General features: G+C 42.2%; 1 protein-coding gene across 4 annotated transcripts in view; it reads left to right on the top strand.

The window, feature by feature from the left end:
* Positions 1-14,153, top strand: part of actc1a (actin alpha cardiac muscle 1a) — a 52,252-nt gene extending 38,099 nt beyond the window's left edge. The window contains exons 1-8 of one of the 4 annotated variants that reach the window (XM_062033869.1): positions 7,995-8,029; positions 9,585-9,738; positions 9,850-9,978; positions 10,055-10,250; positions 10,313-10,474; positions 13,320-13,511; positions 13,618-13,799; positions 13,882-14,153. In XM_062033869.1, coding sequence (XP_061889853.1) covers positions 9,610-9,738; positions 9,850-9,978; positions 10,055-10,250; positions 10,313-10,474; positions 13,320-13,511; positions 13,618-13,799; positions 13,882-14,025 — 1,134 coding nt within the window. In that variant the 5' untranslated portion in view covers positions 7,995-8,029; positions 9,585-9,609 and the 3' untranslated portion in view covers positions 14,026-14,153. Of the gene's footprint in view, positions 1-7,994; positions 8,030-9,584; positions 9,739-9,849; positions 9,979-10,054; positions 10,251-10,312; positions 10,475-13,319; positions 13,512-13,617; positions 13,800-13,881 lie in introns of those variants that run through there. The other 3 variants (XM_062033872.1, XM_062033868.1, XM_062033870.1) reach the window with 3 other exon arrangements.
* The last annotated feature ends 3,983 nt before the right edge of the window (positions 14,154-18,136 follow it).

Raw genomic sequence — 18,136 nt, 5'->3', positions numbered from 1 at the left:
CACCACACCTTAAAAATGTGTGTTTTTTTTTAATCCATAATGTATAAATGGAGAGATATAGTGTAATACAGGGGTGTCGAACTCATTTTGGATCGGGGGCCACATGGAGAAAAATCTACTCCCAAGTGGGCCGGACTGGTAAAATCACGGCAGGATAACTTAAAAATAAAGACAACTTCAGATTGTTTTCTTTGTTTAAAAATTGAACAAGCACATTATGAAAATGTACAAATCATAATGTTGTTGGGTTTTTTTACACTTATGTGTTGCGGTTAATAGTATTATATCTTTATTTGTCGTTATTTATACTTTCTGAATAAATTATGTGATAATGTTTATCAGTCAACTCATTGGTGTTCATTTTCAATCTATCAAGATAAAAAATCAAAATCAAATTACAAGATGTTATTTATGTTGTTTGATAATTTTCCTCGACTGGTACACTAACATCATATGTTTTTTTTGTTTTTTTTACATATGTAGCATAATCTACAAAGATGCAAAGAATTGCTATTACGGCATCTAGTGGACACATTTAGAACAGCAGTTTCTTTCATTCAAAAATTTCGGGTCATTTTTATACTTAGCAAACTCATCCTAATCCGGCCCGCGGCCCGTACGTTTGACACCCCTGGTGTAATATATTTGGAAGGGTTCTAATCTTTTTATGGCCGTTAAGTAGATGAGGCATGGACATCAGCGTGGATCTATGTCAGATTTATTTTTCCAATCACATGTAAGTAACTATGCCACAGCGTCAATTACGGTCCTTCAACAATCACAATTTTTTCGGAATCAAAATATATATTCATGTATTACATATAGCCTATTTGTGCACTATTGACTAGTGACGCACTGAAAATTCTGACGTCGAAAATAGACTTTGCTCAACGAAACCGGATGTTGTGATGAAATATCCACTTCCGCTGGCGGGCTGCATCTTTCCCCGCGCACAAGAATGACTTAGCTCGCCCAAAGCGGACGAAAAAGTCACATACGGCTCGCATTCAGCTTCCATTGCATTTAGGCTGAAGTCACATTTGTTTAGATTCCAATCAAATTCAGGACTACCTCTTGTGGTGGCCTGAATCTGATGCCAAAAGATCAGATTTTAAGCACTTTGGGTGCAAAACTGACAAAAAAAATCAGATCTGTGTCACTTGAGGGACAAAAATCAGATTTGGTGTGCAGTGTAAACGGGGCCTTTGTCAAGGTCTGGATGAAGACTTAAACCACCATAAACCTTAGATGAAAAGAAACTGGTTGAGATGATTAGAAACAACCCGGGAACCAGCAAGGGTTTGGCCAGGCCCTGACCTCAACTCTATCAAACATGTGTGGACTATATTAAAGAATACCAGGAAACCAACCAACCGACTGGGGTTGTCCGTATTCATTTTCACTCCCGATACAATACCAATATTAAAGCCTTGAGTATTGGCCGATACCGATCTTGATCCCATACGATTTTAGCACAAATCATTCCCACTTTTAGTATTTTGTAGAGTGGAATGTTAGAAAAGGCCTGATATGGGGAAATTCCTCAAACAAAGCACAATGGTAGGTTTGAAAAACACTAACCTATTTATCATTAAATGTCTTGCATGGACTTATGCTGTCTTTTAAGTTAAAGTGGAATGGTAATTAATTACTGAAATACAAGAAAAGACTAAACTTGTGTGCTTATTGGAGGACATTTAAATGCTAACTGGCTGTCGAGGGTTACAAAAGTAAAACGTGCTGCTGGATTCCTTGTAAAGCCCTAAAGTTTAGATGCAGATAAACCGATTTTGCTGATATCGGACCGATATCAATATCAGATCGGGACACCCCTAGTCTGTATATAGCCTGCTACTTCTGCATGTTGCTGCTGTAAAAAAAGTAAATATAGAAACCTCCGTGAATGGTCTATATAGCAACAGTGAGTTTAGACGGGATCACTCATAATCCACGAGTGGGACATTAATATCCAAATTCCCCTTAGCTTTGATAAGTCCAATCCTAGCAGTGACGGGAACGCCATACCATCCGTGTCCAATAGAAAGCATGTATCTCTGGTAATTCCCAACAGACAATGAAACAACGCTGAGGACTTGTTGAATTAGGTGCTGACGTTGAGCAACTCAAACATAACGACGACATTTAATCAATGTTGGGTTCTGACGTTGACTTGACCATTGACCATCCATCCATCCATCTTCTTCAGCTTATCCGAGGTCGGGTCGCGGGGGCAGCAGCCTAAGCAGGGAAACCCAGACTTCCCTCTCCCCAGCCACTTCGTCCAGCTCCTCCCGGGGGATCCCGAGGCGTTCCCAGGCCAGCCGGGAGACATAGTCTTCCCAACGTGTCCTGGGTCTTCCCCGTGGCCTCCTACCGGTCGGACGTGCCCTAAACACCTCCCTCGGGAGGCGTTCGGGTGGCATCCTGACCAGATGCCCGAACCACCTCATCTGGCTCCTCTCGATGTGGAGGAGCAGCGTCTTTACTTTGAGCTCCCCCCGGATGGTAGAGCTTCTCACCCTATCTCTAAGGGAGAGCCCCGACACCCGGCGGAGGAAACTCATTTTGGCCGCTTGTACCCGTGATCTTGTCCTTTCGGTCATAACCCAAAGCTCATGACCATAGGTGAGGATGGGAACGTAGATCGACCGATAAATTGAGAGCTTTGCCTTCCGGCTCAGCTCCTTCTTCACCACAACGGAATCGATACAGCGTCCGCATTACTGAATACGCCGCACCGATCCGCCTGTCGATCTCACGATCCACTCTTCCCTCACTCGTGAACAAGACTCCGAGGTACTTGAACTCCTCCACTTGGGGCAGGGTCTCCTCCGCAACCCGGAGATGGCACGAGAACCATGGACTCGGACTTGGAGGTGCTGATTCTCATCCCAGTCGCTTCACACTCAGCTGCGAACCGATCCAGTGAGAGCTGAAGATCCTGGCCAGATGAAGCCATCAGGACCACAACATCTGCAAAAAGCAGAGACCTAATCCTGCAGCCACCAAACCAGATCCCCTCAACGCCTTGACTGTGCCTAGAAATTCTGTCCATAAAAGTTATGAACAGAATCGGTGACAAAGGGCAGCCTTGGCGTTCCCCTTCTTAAAGAGAGGAACCACCACCCCGGTCTGCCAATCCAGAGGTACCGCCCCCGATGTCCACGCGATGCTGCAGAGTCTTGTCAACCAAGACAGCCCCACAGCATCCAGAGCCTTAAGGAACTCCGGGCGGATCTCATCCACCCCCGGGGCCTTGCCACCGAGGAGCTTTTTAACTACCTCATCAACCTCAGCCCCAGAAATAGGAGAGCCCACCACAGATTCCCCAGGCACTGCTTCCTCATAGGAAGACGTGTTGGTGGGATTGAGGAGGTCTTCGAAGTATTCCCTCCACCGATCCACAACATCCGCAGTCGAGGTCAGCAGAACAACATCCTCACCATACACGGTGTTGATAGTGCACTGCTTCCCCTTCCTGTGGCGGCGGATGGTGGTCCAGAATCGCTTCGAAGCCGTCCGGAAGTCGTTTTCCATGGCTTCCCCGAACTCCTCCCATGTCCGAGTTTTTGCCTCCGCGACCGCCGAAGCCGCACACCGCTTGGCCTGTCGGTACCTGTCCGCTGCCTCAGGAGTCCTATGAGCCAAAAGAACCCGATAGGACTCCTTCTTCAGCTTGACGGCATCCCTCACCGCAGGTGTCCACCAACGGGTTCTAGGATTACCGCCACGACAGGCACCAACTACCTTGCGGCCACAGCTCCAATCAGCCGCCTCGACAATAGAGGTGCGGAACATGGTCCACTCGGATTCAATGTCCAGCACCTCCCTCGTGACATGTTCAAAGTTCTTCCGGAGGTGGGAATTGAAACTCTCTCTGACAGGAGACTCTGCCAGACGTTCCCAGCAAACCCTCACAATGCGTTTGGGCCTGCCAGGTCTGTCCGGCATCCTCCCCCACCATCGCAGCCAACTCACCACCAGGTGGTGATCGGTAGAAAGCTCCGCCCCTCTCTTCACCCGAGTGTCCAAAACATGAGGCCGCAAATCCGACGACACAACTACAAAGTCGATCATTGAACTGCGGCCTAGGGTGTCCTGGTGCCAAGTGCACATATGGACACCCTTATGTTTGAACATGGTGTTCGTTATGGACAATCTGTGACGGGCACAAAAGTCCAATAACAAAACACAGCTCGGGTTCAGATCCGGGCAGCCATTCTTCCCAATCACGCCTGTCCAGGTTTCACTGTCGCTGCCAACATGAGCGTTGAAGTCCCCCAGTAGAACGAGGGAATCACCCGGGGGAGCACTCTCAAGTACTCCCTCGAGTGAATCCAAAAAGGGTGGGTACTCTGATCTGCGGTTTGGCGCGTAAGCGCAAACCACAGTCAGGACCCGTTCCCCCACCCGAAGGCGGAGGAAAGCTACCCTACTCGTCCACCGGGTTGAACTCCAACATGCAGGCTCTGAGCCGGGGGGCAACAAGAATTGCCACCCCAGCCCGTCGCCTCTCACTGCCGGCAACGCCAGAGTGGAAGAGAGTCCAGCCCCTCTCGAGAGAACTGGTTCCAGAGCCCTTGCTGTGCGTCGAAGTGAGTCCGACTATGTCTAGCCGGAACTTCTCCACCTCGCGCACTAGCTCAGGCTCCTTCCCCCCCCAGCGAGGTGACGTTCCACGTCCCAAGAGCTAGCTTCTGTAGTGCCCTGCCTTCGGCTGCCGCCCAGCTCACATTGACCATTGAACATTGACATTTGATAATTTTCCAACCAACAACGTGGATCCAATGTTAGACATCAACGTTGTCTCAATTTACAAATGCAACTATTTTGAAATGCTGTTTCAAAGTCAGTTTTAAAGGACATGTATGTATAATAAATGTTGTATGAATGTATGTGCCTGCTGGCATATTTGTTTTTAGTCAAAGCCAAACGTTTGTTTTGGTTGCATTTTAATCAAAACAATATATTGAACAGTGATTCTAAAACTATGATACGCGTGCCACTAGGTACACTGCAAAAACTGAAATCTAAGTAAGATGAAATATCTCAAATAAGGGTGATATTTGCTTATTTTCTGTCTGATAAGATAATTCTTCTCACTAAGCAGATTTTATGTTAGAAGGGTTTTGGTCCAAAATGATCTCAGTAAGATATTACAGCTTGTTGCTGAGATTTTATGACCTATATTGAGTAAAACATGCTTGAAACTAGAATCAACTGATGTAAAGCTGCGTCATTAACACTCACAAATATAAAAGTACTTTTTTAAAGTAATAATTTCTTACTTCAAGCATGAATAAAAAAAATCATGATGCCGAGCGCATATCATTATTTTAAGATAATGGCACTAGCATTTACTTATTTAAGAATATTTTTTAACATATTCAGCAAAAAGGTCTCATTTTTTTCTACCTAGAAAAGTGCAGTTGTTATTAGTGATAATATACTTATTTTAATGTATTTTTGGGTTCATTGAGGTTAGCTAATTTTACTTGTTTTGGAAAGTCTTGACAAGCCATATTTTCTTGTTTTATTGGCAAATAATTTTGCTTAGTTCAAGTAAAATACCCCTAATTTTAAAAAAAAATGTTTTCTTGTTTTTGAACACTGACTTTTTGCAGTGTACGTCAAAGAAGTCTGTAAATATGTACTCTATATGGAGTATCATTGTTGATGTTTGTGAGTTGTGTGTAATGTTACAGTGGCCAACAATATTAAATATGACGTGTTAAATAAAACCTATGCCTTGTTTTTTAATGACTACATAGGACTACTACGCTACTGAATTTTAATGATGGTCATTATGGTGGTTCTTGGAGAGGCAGTTTTTTTCTGAAGTGGAACTTGGTGAAAAAAGTTTGAGAACAGATGATATGTAAAGTAATGTATCTCGATTCTTAGTTGTAATAATTCTTAATCAATTCCAAAAAATGTGTAAATATATATATATATTTTTTTTTTTCAATCTGTCCTGTCCAGCCACTCAGGGAAATCACATGTTGATGTAGATGCCCGTATCTGCTGTACAGATTTACTTTAGAAAAGAGAAGTGTGGGTTTTGTTTCTCTTGTTGCCTTATTTGTATTTGACTTTATTAAATGTTTGGGTAGACAAAACCAGTTATTAAACAAAACCAGTTTTCTTTTAAGTAATATAGAAATTTATCAGAGCTGTTTTTCTATTTTATAGATCAGGGGTGTCAAACTAATTTCAGATTGGGGGCCACATGGAGAAAAATCTACGGCATGATAACTTAAAAATAAAGACAACTTCAGATTGTTTTCTTTGTTTAAAAATAGAACCAAGACATTCTAAAAACGCACAAATCATAATGTTGGGTTTTTTATACTTACTTGTGGTTAATAGTATTCTACCTGTATTCTTCCTTATTTATACTTTCTGAATAAATTATGTGATAATGTTCAACAGTCAACACATTGGTGTTAATTTTCAATCTATCAAGATAAAAAAATAATATAAAAATCAAATTACAGGATGGTATTTATGTGGTTTGCTCACTTTCTTCGACTGGTGCACTAACGTGGTTTTTTTTTTTTTTACATATGTAGCATAATCTACAAAGAATTGCTATTGCGACATCTAGTGGACACATTTAGAACAGCAATTTCTTTCATTCAAAAATTTCGGCTCATTTTTATACTTAGCAAACTCATCCTGCGACCCGGATAAAACTCGTTTGCGGGCCTGATTTGGCCCGCTGGCCTTACGTTTGACAAACCTGTTATAGAGGAATGTAGTTAATCATAGAAGCGGCACCCAATGTTATTAGAATAGTATTGATTTTGAATCGAGAATCACAGCCCTAATATAGATGATCAACTATAGATATTTGGAGATACAGTGGTTTTTTTTTACAAATGTATTTGTCATGTTTCTCTATTTTGGCATAGTTTCAACAATTTCCAGAATTGCTTCTTCATGGTTTTAAATACATTGTTATTACTAGGACTTTAAAAAAAAAAAAAATCCCCCCTAGCTGATGCTCTTAAGTACCAAATAGTTGGGAATACAACAATGATGCACTAAAAGCCTAGTATAGAGTCAGACAAGTAGGTTAGTAACGTCTTTCTTGGAAGTCCATTACGCCTCGAAATGGAACGGTGGATGATGTGGGAGGTATTTACATTCTTACTACCCCCGGCGCGGCGACGCGACGTGACAAATATGGAGCTTGGGGTCTCGACGACCTCCAGGCAGCCTGTTGAGGAGGGGAGGGGGGCCTGCGCAGCCACCGGCACCTGTTACGCTCCAATTCCCTAAAAGGAGAGACGGGAGCCAATCAGAGTGGAGAAGGCTGCCTGCGGCTGCTGCTGCTGCTGCTGCTGCTGCACAGGACATCCCAAGGAATCTGTCGTGTGCCGGAGGTCTGCGTCTACCGGCCCCCCCCCCACCCCACCCCCTCCCGCCCCATACAATATTGCATTTCAGCTGTCTGACTTGTGTTTGCCTTCCTCCCGCCCTGTGCACCCTACACATGCAAGCAAGTCCCCTTAGACGGCTCCTTGACTCCAGCGCTCAGATAGGAGCTCGTGTTACCGTCACTCCATTCAATCACCCTCTTTCCCCAGTGGCCTGTGGCAGCTTAGTCATATTAACACATCCTTAGCAGCCTGCATCGGGGACCCCCCTGTTGACATTTTTTTTAACAAATAGGAACGATATCGAAGCATGGTGACGTCTAAAAATCCTGAAGGTGCACTTTTATGACACAACAGCATTTTAACCCCCCCATGATTGACCACACGTCACACTATCCTTCTCTAAGCCTCAAACTGTACTCGTAATATCTGTGACGTGTCGTTCTAAGGCCACAACTCCCCATTTTGGTGGCGTCCCCGACACAAGATCCACTTAACTCCCCCATGTTTCTGAGCAGCACAAATTTGGGCTTGTGTGAACTCCCGAGTCCGCCCACCGGCCCCCCCCCGGCCTGAGCATATTTAAGAACCCCTCACACTCTGGCCCTTCGTCCCAGTGGAAACTCCAGTCTTGCATCAAACTCTCGGTGAGTCCCATTACTGGTTTTCTTGCTGCACTCTTTAGCGGTATGGACGCGTTTTACCTCAGCTTTAGTCGAGGACAGGGTGTCACACTTTTTAGTTCTGTGCTTGAAGATGAGGAAACATGATTTAGGACACAGGGGCCCCCTTGAAAAGGAGATGCTGCATCTCAAGGGGGTACTCCAAATAAATTGAATTGAATGGAAGTGAGTTCAAGAATGTAAATTTTATTGAGTTTTGATGGATTTTACGCATTAGATTTGACAATTGACTCTTGTAATTTTTTTTTTATGGGTAAGCTTTTACTTTCCCTTTAAACGAAAATGACCTCGGGCAAAATGCTTTTTTTTTTTTTTTTGCCGTTCTAGAATATGATGAAGGGTATCAGAATCAGAATTGTTCTTTTTTGCAAGGTACATTTGCACATAACAGAACGTTGTCTTGGAGTCTTGGCGCAGAAACAGCTAACTTAATGCCAAAATAGCAATAACTTAAGTAAGATCAACTATAAGAAGCAATTGATTATATATAAAATAGAATACCTTTTTTTTAAAAAGTCAATTATTTGCATTGTTACAATCAAAAATTAAAGTACAAGCCTTTTTTTCGCTGAAAAATGGGGAAAAACCTTTGGAGCAAAGTTATGGCGTACAATTTTTTTTTTCTCGCTATTTCTCATCGCCTATATGTGTAGTATCTGTTATTTTAACCGCCACTCATTTGGTCAAAGTCCCTAGAAGGAGTTCGTTAAAGTACGAGCCCCTTTTTTTTTGCCAAAAAATGGAAGACGAAAAACCAAGATGGCCGTCTTCCTGTTCGTTTGGCGGTATGAGACTTTTATGTGCGTCCTGCCATGATAGACGTCTCCTGCGATTTTCGTGTCGACGCGTGAAACTGTTAAGAGGGGCTATTTTTTTTTTCCCTCCTAATTTTAAAGGTGGCGCGAGAGAGACAATTTTGAAATTTCAATTTTGGGACCCCAAAACTATTAAAGCATTCGCCACACCTGACACGCCTTTTCGTGCATATTAAGGGCCAAACATATAGAAGAAAAAACCCAGCAATTGCAATAGGGCCCTGGCGGTGGTCTGCATGGCCCCCTGCGGGGCTTACTCCGCTTCTCGGGCCCTAAAAATAGCACTTGGCCTCGGTGTGACTACAGTAGGAGATGAGGAAAGATAAGTGTGTTTTTTTTAATGTTATTAAGTATACAATATTTTGCAGAGGTGTACTTATAACAATTTTACAGACAAATGATACTGTTTATAGTCGCGGTCTTCCTCCATCGGGGGGGGCGTAACAGAAAATAATACTGCTCCAAACAGAGGGGTACTGTTGCGTGGCGACAGCTGAGGGAAGACCACTTGTCAAAGAACACACCGTCTCAGCTGTTAAGTGTCTCCGGTTTAATGATGAGATACAGTAGAGGGGGCCCGGGGGGACACAAGGGTCTCGTGGGTAAAAATAGAGCAGTGGAACCAAATCATGTCCTGTTTTGGTGATACTGAAAAAGATACCTAATGATGTGTATTTTTTTCAACGTTCCGTCCTGTGGCACAGAAGGCCAATCAACAACAGACCAAACATGTGCGACGACGACGAGACCACCGCCCTCGTGTGCGACAACGGTTCCGGCCTGGTCAAGGCTGGGTTCGCCGGTGATGATGCCCCCCGTGCTGTCTTCCCGTCCATCGTTGGACGCCCCCGTCATCAGGTTAGCGACCCCCCGACGACCGGGACATCCTGGTTTGGAACCTAAAAAAAAAACGGTGTGCGAATGTGTGCCTTATTTCCTGCAGTTCTGAAGTGTATTTTCTCTCCCCAGGGCGTCATGGTGGGTATGGGTCAGAAGGACAGCTACGTGGGAGACGAGGCTCAGAGCAAGAGGGGTATCCTGACCCTGAAGTACCCCATCGAGCATGGCATCATCACCAACTGGGACGACATGGAGAAGGTGAGAATCAGTGCGGAGGACGCATGGGTGTCATCGTGCATTGACGTACTGACAAGCTCCCCATCGGTGTCGTCAGATCTGGCACCACACCTTCTACAACGAGCTCCGTGTGGCCCCGGAGGAGCACCCCACCCTGCTGACTGAGGCCCCCCTCAACCCCAAGGCCAACAGGGAGAAGATGACCCAGATCATGTTTGAGACCTTCAACGTCCCCGCCATGTACGTGGCCATCCAGGCTGTCCTGTCCCTGTACGCCTCTGGTCGTACCACCGGTGAGTGTCCTTTGGCGACTGTCACCAACAAGTGTAGATCTGACAAGTCACCCCTTGGACAGGTATCGTGCTGGACTCTGGTGACGGTGTGACCCACAACGTGCCCATCTATGAGGGGTACGCTCTGCCACACGCCATCATGCGTCTGGACCTGGCTGGTCGTGACCTGACCGACTACCTGATGAAGATCCTGACTGAGCGTGGCTACTCTTTCGTCACAACTGGTGAGGAAGTCTGGGATCGTAGCTCACTAAATAACTGACGAAAAGGAACTAAAAAAACGTTTAAAATCCATTTTCCCATGAAAAAAAAGTAACTGAAATATTCAGTAAATACAGTTTTAGGTTTTTACAAGTGTAAAAATAAGTGAACCACTTCCAGTCGTAAAACAATAAAACACTGAATGTGTACAAGTGTAAAAAGAAGTATAGGCCTGATCTACTGAGATCCAACAACCACGTGCGCAAACTATAATAAACATGCCTGTGCTATTAGTGGGCGTGTTGCAGGCGATCTACCAAGACCGCAATTGATATCAAGTGCAAAACTTGTTTGGACCGCCATGTTGAAATAAGGATGTTCCTTATTTCCCCCCACATGTATGGCATCACATGCTCCAACGGTCCAATCTGTGCTGTTGTTGTTATGTTGTGGAATATGCAGCACACACCAACTTTTTATTTATTTGTACCAAGTTCCACCTGAGAAAACACTCCAAGTACCACCATAATGACCGACATTGAAATACAGTAGCATAGTAGGCCTAAATATTCATTAAAAACAAAGCAGAGGTTTTATTTAACGAGTATATTTAATAATTTTATGGTTACTCTGACATTACACACAGGTTGAACAGTAACACTGTGTTTGAACATTTAATTGGGTGATTTGTTGGCGTACCACTAAATTGAGCCCGCGTACCAAAGCTTGAGAATCACTGATCTGGACAACGGATCTTATTTTTGGCACGAGGAAGGTGCGCTCTGGGAGGCGCCGGTGTTGTGTTGGTGCATCTAGAATGATTCAGAAATGCAAGAATGCATTAAAATGTATGTTGCAAGATGTTTTTTTCATATACAATATAAGACATATTAGTAATATATTAATTTATTAGTAATAATCTCTTAAAATAAAAAAAAATAACGGCAAAAAATACCAGCAGACACCAAAACAAATCATTGTTTTAATTAGCCTCTTAATTTATTCAAGAGTAATACATTTATAAAATAATATTGCTGAATATGTCTGATATTTTTATTTTTACAGTCAAATATGTTGACGCGCACACACAAAGGACGAAGGATTCTCCGTGCATCGTCTGTCTTTGCAGTGCGATGGCCTCCTTTCTTTCAGTTTGCACGTGCATTTCAATAGTCGCAAAACCGCTTCAGTCTTGATAAATCACATTGCGAGTGCTCAATGATTATATTTGCATTTCCTCCTCCCAGTATTGTGGGGCGTTCAGCATATATTCTGCATATGCATGAATGCAGACAAACTAGATGAATTGCACTCCCGTCCCTAATGTACTTTGCCCGTTTAAAAGACGCAACCCTCTGCTCACGAGCTTAGTCGATCAGCTTTGCGTGCCCTATCAAGTTTGCACGTGTTTTAAGACATGCAAATCTTTACTAAACCAGGCCCTAAGAGTAGTAAAACATTTGTTTTAAACACTGTACTTTAGTTTTAAGTGAAAACATAAATAGGGATGTTTGTTAAGGCTATTGCAAAAGAACTAGGCAAAAAAATGGATAGTCCTAAAATAGCAGTTGATTTTAGGTCTTTTTTTTTGTATACATGATAGAGGAATGACATATACTGTATGCAATGTGTACAGTGTCATATAATGCAGCGGTAACTTCTTACCCTTTTTGTCCTTGGGGCCCAACTTTACAGAGGGGCCCGGGTCCCACTCAAATATTACCTCTAAATTAGTAATCCTACTGTTGCTTTTAATCATATTCAAGAATTATATCTAACCTACTTACAGTTTAACAGGATAAAGCTTATCAACTGATATGAAACCATGTGTTAATCAAAAAATATTATTATCAAGGCTTAGGTGAGGCTGATTACAAAAATAAATACTAATCAAATATACTGCAAAAGAAGGGATCTATAATAACTGATGAAAAATAAATGTACCTACATTACGCAGCGCTAAAATAAAAACATTCTTACTGAATTAATAATAAATATGTTTCTTATACAAATATTCTAACCTGAATTATTAGTAAATAATAAATGTTTCTTATACGCAGTGCTAAAATGAAAAAAATCTGGCTGAATTAAAAATGTATAATAATAATATATGTTTCTTAACTAAACTGTCAATAAAATTAAAGTGCAAATGAAAATACAGCTTCACCACTTTAGTCATACTTTTTGCGCTTAAGAAACTTTTCTATGACTTTAGCTCCAGACTTCTTCTGTTTGTTTGATATGGTCATTACTGCCACGAGTGGTGGAAAAGTGTATCACAACTGAGTTCCGCTGCAGCCCATACCAACCACAGCTGAAAAACAGATATTTTTTGGCGGCCCTCCAGGGGGCGCTTGTGGCCGAACAACGGTTCAGAAACACTGATATACTGTATTTGTACATACAAATATTGTATGTATAAATTGTATACAGTATAGGCCAAAAGTTTGGACACATCTTCTCATTTCAATGCGTTTTCTTTATTTTAATGACTATTTACATTGTAGATTGTCACTGAAGGCATCAAAACTATGACACCTGTAAAGTGAAAACCCTTTCTTGAAGCTCATCAAGAGAACGCCAAGAGTGTCCAAAAAATAATCAGAGCAAAGTGTGACTATTTTAAAGAAACTACAATATAAAACATGTTTTCAGTTATTTCACTTTTTTTTTTGTTAAGTACATAACTCCACATGTGTTCATTCATAGTTTGGATGCCTTCAGTGACAATCTACAATGTAAATAGTCATGAAAATAAAGAAAACGCATTGAATGAGGAGAAGGTGTGGCCACACTTTTGGCCTGTACTGTATATACAGTAAATACAATATGTTTGTAGACAAACTCAGTGATCTTTCCCTCCCTCAGCTGAGCGTGAGATCGTGCGTGACATCAAGGAGAAGCTGTGCTATGTGGCTCTGGACTTTGAGAACGAGATGGCCACTGCCGCCTCCTCCTCCTCTCTGGAGAAGAGCTACGAGCTGCCCGACGGTCAGGTCATCACCATCGGCAACGAGCGTTTCCGCTGCCCCGAGACCCTGTTCCAGCCTTCCTTCATTGGTACTAACAGACAAATATTAGCAACTGCATTAAAGAAGATCATAGTAATTCCCAGATACCATGGATTTGATGTCAATTCTAATACATTTGCATAATTTCTGCGTAGGTATGGAGTCTGCTGGTATCCATGAGACCGCCTACAACAGCATCATGAAGTGCGACATTGATATCCGTAAGGACCTGTACGCCAACAACGTCCTGTCTGGTGGTACCACCATGTATCCCGGTATTGCTGACCGCATGCAGAAGGAGATCACAGCCCTGGCCCCCAGCACCATGAAGATCAAGGTGAGCGGCACGACCCGGTTTAGCTGGTACAAAGAAAACGTTGTTTTGCCGGTTCACTCACCAACCTCTGGTCCGTCTCTAGATCATCGCTCCACCTGAGAGGAAATACTCCGTCTGGATCGGCGGCTCCATCCTGGCCTCTCTGTCCACCTTCCAGCAGATGTGGATCAGCAAGCAGGAGTACGATGAGGCAGGCCCCTCCATTGTTCACAGGAAGTGCTTCTAAGTCCCCACAATCAGCGCCACAACGCCCCACCAAAACGCAACTTTCCTACCCCCCGTCTGTATTTCTACTGTGCCTTATGCTGTATATACATGTACCGTTGTAATAAAAATAGCTGCTTAAACAGTCAACAGGTGTGTTTGGTGTGTTAATAAAACATTGGCAAGTTTGTTTCCCAAATAGTGGCAGTCACAGCAAATTATGGATACATACTAATTATACATCCTTTTTTTACCCATTAGAAAAAGATAACCTCATGGTACTAGTGTACAAAGTGCGGCACGGGGGCCATTTTTAGCCCACAGCTATTTTTTTTTTGTCCTGTCCAACTACTCAGGCAAATCATATTGTTGATGTAGATGCCCATATCTGCTGTTCAGATTTACTTTACAAATAAGAAATGTGGGATACCTCTCTTTATTTCCCTTATTTTGTATTTGACTTTGTTAAATTAATTTACTTAATGTTTGGTGCAGCCGGACTGCAGCAGGAGGGGATAGAAAGGGGGGAAAAAGGAAGACAGAGGGGTGAAATTGCGGGGACGAGACTGGGATAAGATAGAGAGACAACAACAACAACAACAGAACAACATCAGCAAATAGGATATGTACAAATATGATATGAAAAATTATAGCAAAGGAGCAGTTACTGAAGTAGATAGTAATGAATATTATTGCCCTACAAATGGAACAATACAAATACCAATAGAAGTAGCACTATTAATAATGAATAATACTAATAATTACCTCTATTACTATCAACAATACAATTGTTTCAAATGCCACAATACATATGTAGTGGAAAGTCCAGGTTGTCAATGAGAACCAAAGTAGATTTAACACAAGAGTTTTATTTTACTCATAATCAAATGGTACAATGGTTGGGTTGAGTTGTCTAGCACACAGAAAGTTTCCCCCCCGGGCGCGCCCGTCACCATGAAAAAGAAGATGGTGCCCAAAACACTCACTTCGTTTGGCTTTATCCCTTTCTTATCTCTCTTGTTAGTGCGTCAATGTCTTATTTTGTTTTCCCTATCTGTTCCATAACAACTCGAATCTTTTAGACAGTCAACACATTCAGTTAGACAGGTTGGCACGACTTAAAGTTCACTTTTGTCCCACAGAAGAGGAAGAGAAATCAAAATGAGCATACATTTTTGACAGACATGAACTATAGGTCAAAGGTCAGAAATTCTACTACATACCCGCCTTCCAGGGTCTTAAGACCCTGGACCAAAACAATTTCTGATATAGACCACTAAATTAAATCTCTACCGCAGATAGAGGCAAAAACCTCAATGTTTTTATACGAGGCAAAAATTCCGTCTATGACCCTCCTTCAGAGCGATCGCTGTTACCAGCCTGCAGTAAAACCATCTCACAGAACACAATTAGTGGCCTACCCTTTGAGTTAGTAACATAATACCAAAATACTTTGATCATGAACATAATTAGATGAATATATATATGCTTATTCAAGATGTATTTTCACATTAATAATGAATCAAACAAGATCTGGTTTAGAATTAATATAGACTTATGACTGTAAGCTGTTGCATTATTATTTTTCCCGGCATTTGCAATGAATGTAGTTACCATTTGATTTTGTACACACAACTGAATTTCGTATGAGTCCATGTTCGATTAGTGCTCGTATGGATGGCTCGGTGGTGCCTCAGGCTGGTGGCCTGCCGACACCTCGTTGGGCTTTTGGCTGCCTTGGTGAAGAAAGAGATCCACTCAAACAGTCTGTCTCTCTTTGGGGTGTGGTTCAGTCCATTGGGCAGACTGTTCAGTGGCATGTCCGTGCTGGCCGAAATTGGGGAAAAGTATGGGGCTTTGGGGAAGGCGGGGCAAAGTATGGGGCGTTGGGGCTTTGGTCCAGGCCCTCGGCTTGCTTCAACGCCTCCTCGCCGCTTCGGCACTCCCGACACCTCCTTCCAGGGCTGCTGGAGTCCCGATGGACGCATCTTGGCTGGAAACCTTAGTCGTTCTCGTCATCGCTGGCAAGGTGTTGTCTCTCCTCTCGGTTCCTTCCAGTCGGGTATCGGGTGTTGGTCCTGGATTGGCTTTGACCGTGCCCCTCTTAGCGAGTGTAAGGGAATCTGGAGTGGCTGCTTTCATCCTCAAATCTGCACAGAGGAACTGGCACACAAATTCTACATTTTGCAAACTTACCATTTTGGTCTCATGGTCTTTCCACCTTCCTAGGAAGCTGCTGGTCCTGAGAAGTGCTGATCTTGTGACTGAAGATGATAACCTGTTTTCTTAAAATAGGTGCCGTTGTTTGACCTAATCTTTTTGGGGAAACCATGTCGGGATATTAGATCATTCACAAAATATTTAATTACTGAATTGGCACTCTCCTTTGAGGGTGGGGTTGCTTCCGCCAACCACTGCAATTGTCAATCTAAATCATTACGTTCCTTTATCCTTGTACCGGATTGATCATATCGATTAAATAAAACCTCAACACGCTCAAACTTGACCCAATCCAAACTCACCTCCCCCCTCTGTCCCTCTCACAGGGACAGTGTTAGTCGTAGTAATAGTAATAGTAGTGGTAGTAGTAGTGGTAGTATTAGTAGTTTCAGAAACATCCAAGAAAAAGAAAAGGCAGCTGATAGTCAAGTGCAGCAAGAACAGAGGCGGAGGACAGGTCATGTTTGAGGTCCTGTTCGTGACGCCAATTTTGTAGTGGAAAGTCCAGGTTGTCAATGAGAACCAAAGTAGATTTAACACAAGAGTTTTATTTTACTCATAATCAAATGGTACAATGGTTGGGTTGAGTTGTCTAGCACACAGAAAGTTTCCCCCCCGGGCGCGCCCGTCACCATGAAAAAGAAGATGGTGCCCAAAACACTCACTTCGTTTGGCTTTATCCCTTTCTTATCTCTCTTGTTAGTGCGTCAATGTCTTATTTTGTTTTCCCTATCTGTTCCATAACAACTCGAATCTTTTAGACAGTCAACACATTCAGTTAGACAGGTTGGCACGACTTAAAGTTCACTTTTGTCCCACAGAAGAGGAAGAGAAATCAAAATGAGCATACATTTTTGACAGACATGAACTATAGGTCAAAGGTCAGAAATTCTACTACACATACATATGATGAAAACTGTAAATTACTAAAGAAAGCAGATAAATGGGGGGGAAGAAAGAGAAGCGGACTGTATTAACCTTGTAGATTGTTATAGTGATATTAGGTTAAACTTTATCAGTGTGCCGAGTTTTACCCAGTTTCACCTGGGAGGGACAACGTTAATATCTGGTTGCTGAAACGGGATTATATGCATGAGTGTATGTTGTGTATGTACAGTTTGTGTATATGTATGTTTGTACAGTGGATGTGGGTGTGGATGTATGTATCGTGTATGTATGTATGTACTGTATGTGTGTAGGTATGTGCGAGCGTATGTACCTATGTGCAGTATGTCCGCAGCTAATTTTACACGTTCTAAAAATGCTAATATAAAAAAAAACATAAACGAGTAGAATAAAAGAGCATACAGGTGAAATGTAACGAGAAAAAAGTTGCATCGTTGACTCTAATAACACATGTCAAAACTGTCAATGTTCAAAAATTAATAATGAAACAAAATCAATGTTGTTGTGAATTGATGGGGGGAAAACATTGCTCATGTTGGGTTTTGTGTTTGCCATAAAAAATGGCATAAAACAAACTAAAAAAAAACAAAAAATAAATAAAAATTTTTAAAAACCTATAATGGACAGATGGATCTGATGTTCAACTGTAGAGAATTCAAAAAAAAAAAAAAAAAAAAAATGTATGCCTTATTTTAGCACTTTTATGTGAGGGGGCCTTTTAGATGGCTGAGAATTGTAACAGGATTTTTTTTTTAACTGTCATTGTTCAAAAAATAATAATGAATCAAAATCATTGTTGTTGTCAATTATTTACCTATTTTAGGCTCCAATTACTTTACCTCAAATATTGCACTGTGAAATTTTTTTGAGGGGAACATGTTTTGTGTTTTGGCCATAAAAAACAAGGTTTTCTATAACAAATAGGATGTGAACCATTCTGCCCTTTTTTTTTGTTTTTTGTTTTATTCATACTTACTATACCCAATGACGCATTTTATTCTTACTGA

This window comes from Entelurus aequoreus, linkage group LG23, assembly GCF_033978785.1.
Source record: "Entelurus aequoreus isolate RoL-2023_Sb linkage group LG23, RoL_Eaeq_v1.1, whole genome shotgun sequence".
Taxonomy (NCBI): Eukaryota; Metazoa; Chordata; class Actinopteri; order Syngnathiformes; family Syngnathidae; genus Entelurus; species Entelurus aequoreus.
The sequence above is the reverse complement of the archived record's forward strand: the minus strand, read 5'-3'. Positions and strand labels throughout refer to the sequence as shown.